Source organism: Capsicum annuum, unplaced genomic scaffold (genome assembly GCF_002878395.1).
Source record: "Capsicum annuum cultivar UCD-10X-F1 unplaced genomic scaffold, UCD10Xv1.1 ctg72465, whole genome shotgun sequence".
NCBI classification, from domain to species: domain Eukaryota; kingdom Viridiplantae; phylum Streptophyta; class Magnoliopsida; order Solanales; family Solanaceae; genus Capsicum; species Capsicum annuum.
The window spans coordinates 941-3207 of NW_025882384.1; the positions used below are offsets into that span (position 1 = coordinate 941).

Consider the following 2267-nt stretch of genomic DNA (forward strand, 5'->3'; position numbering starts at 1 on the left):
TACTTACATGTTTGTCATCTGGACTCCTGAACCCACTAAAAACAACATTTTAAATACTTTTTTGGTGAGTGTAACACACTCTCGCCATATCAGCTTTCATGTCAGCTTACACGTCTACCACGTCTGCCACGTCAGCTGCCACATCAGTTGCCACATCAGCCGCCAAGTCATTTTTAAGTATTACATTAAATTTTATGTTATTTTTAAAATGCTACACAAGAAATTAAATATTAAAATAAATTTAATTAAATATTTTTTTTTTAATAAATTGTAGAAATTCTAATACACAAATACAATAAATTTTAATTTTCAATTATAAATTTAAAGTTTTAACTATAAATTCACATTACACAAACATAATGAATTTTCAATTTTTATCTAAATATCTTCAACAATTTGTAAAAGTTACAAAATTAATCCTAAACAAAATGAAAAATTTAAATTGAGAAAATGAATACAAAAAAATTAAAAAGCAAATCAAGAAGAATTTTGTTTTTTGACAATGAACAACAAACAACAATATCAACCACAACAAAGACCTCTTCAAGGATATATAATTTTTTTTTTTTTACAATGAACAACAACAACAACAATATCAATCAGCAAAGACCCTCTTCGGGAACAACAACAATATTTTCTTTTCTACAATGAACAACAACAATATCAACCACAGTAAAGCAAAGACCCTCTTCACGGATATATAACTTTTTTTTGACAATGAACAACAATAACAATAACTACCATCAAAGACCCTCTTCAGGAGCAACAACATTATTTTTTTTGACAATGAACAATAACGACAATATCAACCACAACAAAGACAAGGAATAACATAAACTTTCGTTGAATCTTGTCAATCTTATCTCCACTAACATACACTTTCGTTGAATTATTAAGCTTGATTAACTCTCCTTAATGGAACCCCATTTACCTTAAATGACCCAATAACAAGTAACAGTCCAGAACATACAAGTTTCAAGAACACAACTCTTTTTTCCTTAAATCTCCCAGCTAGAATAATCAAACCAGTACCAGGTGTAATACTGGCTCTCAATTTTGTGGGTTTTGGTTTGCGTTCGTTGATGAGGGATTTTTCCACATCATCAACTAGGTATAATTTTGATGGTTTGATGGCGGTAGTTGGGGGCGGAGCAACAACGGCGGTGGATTTTGGGTGGGTGGGGAATTTATCGCCCTTTTTCTTTTTGATAACCCAAAGGCCCTTTTTATGGTACATTTTGGTACGGAAGAATTAGCCGATTCAATTGATTAGGTTAGGGTTATGGGGGAATTTCTTGGCGGCCATTGCTGTGAAGTGTGCAAAGGGCATGTTTGGAGTGAAAAGGGAACAAAATGAAAGTGAAATTTAAATTGTGCAAAGGGTAAGTTTGAGAAAGTGAATAAAAAATCTTCTTTATTTTTTTTAAATTTTAATATTATTTTTAATTTTTTTAAATTAGTTTAATATAAAATTGGCAAAAAATTGACCCCCACTCGCACTTCAGGCGAGTGTAATCACTCTCCTTATCCTAGTCAGCATTTTAATGCCATATAGGTAAAGTCAACGGTCAAAGGGTTTAAAATATAGCTTTTTTGTGGGTTCAGGGGTCCAGATGACAAACATGCAAGTAGAAGTGCCCAACTTACAAAACCAACATAGTACAAGGGTCTAGAAGGTCATTTTGCCTTAAAGAAAAGAAGAGAAAGTGGTCCTTATTTGAGAGTCAGGGTTGGGAGTCAGAAATCGAGGTTGAGGTCGGGAGTCCAGGCCGGGATCAAGAGTTGGAAGTCGTTGTCGGGGTCAGGATCGAGTCCTGGGTAGGGAGTCAGACATGATTCAAGTTTAAGAGTTGGGAGTTGAGGTCGAGGTCTAAGTTAGACTCGAGTAAATGTAAAGTACTTAAAAACCACATTAAAAGGATGTATATGTAAAAAAAAAAAAAAAAAAGTCTCAACAATTCTCCAAATTTTGAAAAACTCACTTGTTTTGAACTATGAAAAGATTCACTAAATATGGACTAGAGGGAGTAGTTTCTACGTTATTCAGTCAAATCTTTCTACAGTGACAGTATTTGTCTGAAAATTTCATGGTTGTTATAGAGAGATGCTATTAAATATGTATGTTGTCATTTGACGTTCAGATCTCATTTAGTTGTTATAAATAAAAGTATGCAAAATTAAAAAGAGCATGAATATAGAAAAGACAAATATTAGTAGCATTTTCCTCATGAAGTTATGATTTAACTGTTATGCACCATTTAAATACA

General features: G+C 32.7%; 1 protein-coding gene across 1 annotated transcript; it reads right to left on the reverse strand.

Annotated features, from left to right (window-relative positions):
* Positions 1 to 931: 931 nt before the first annotated feature.
* LOC124894265 (60S ribosomal protein L6-1-like) lies at positions 932 to 1237 on the reverse strand (the record flags this gene model as incomplete). The annotated part of the gene is made up of 1 exon (XM_047404996.1): positions 932 to 1237. A coding segment is annotated over exon 1 (306 nt), but the record flags the coding sequence as incomplete, so codon positions are not given.
* Between the last annotated feature and the right edge of the window lie 1030 nt (positions 1238 to 2267).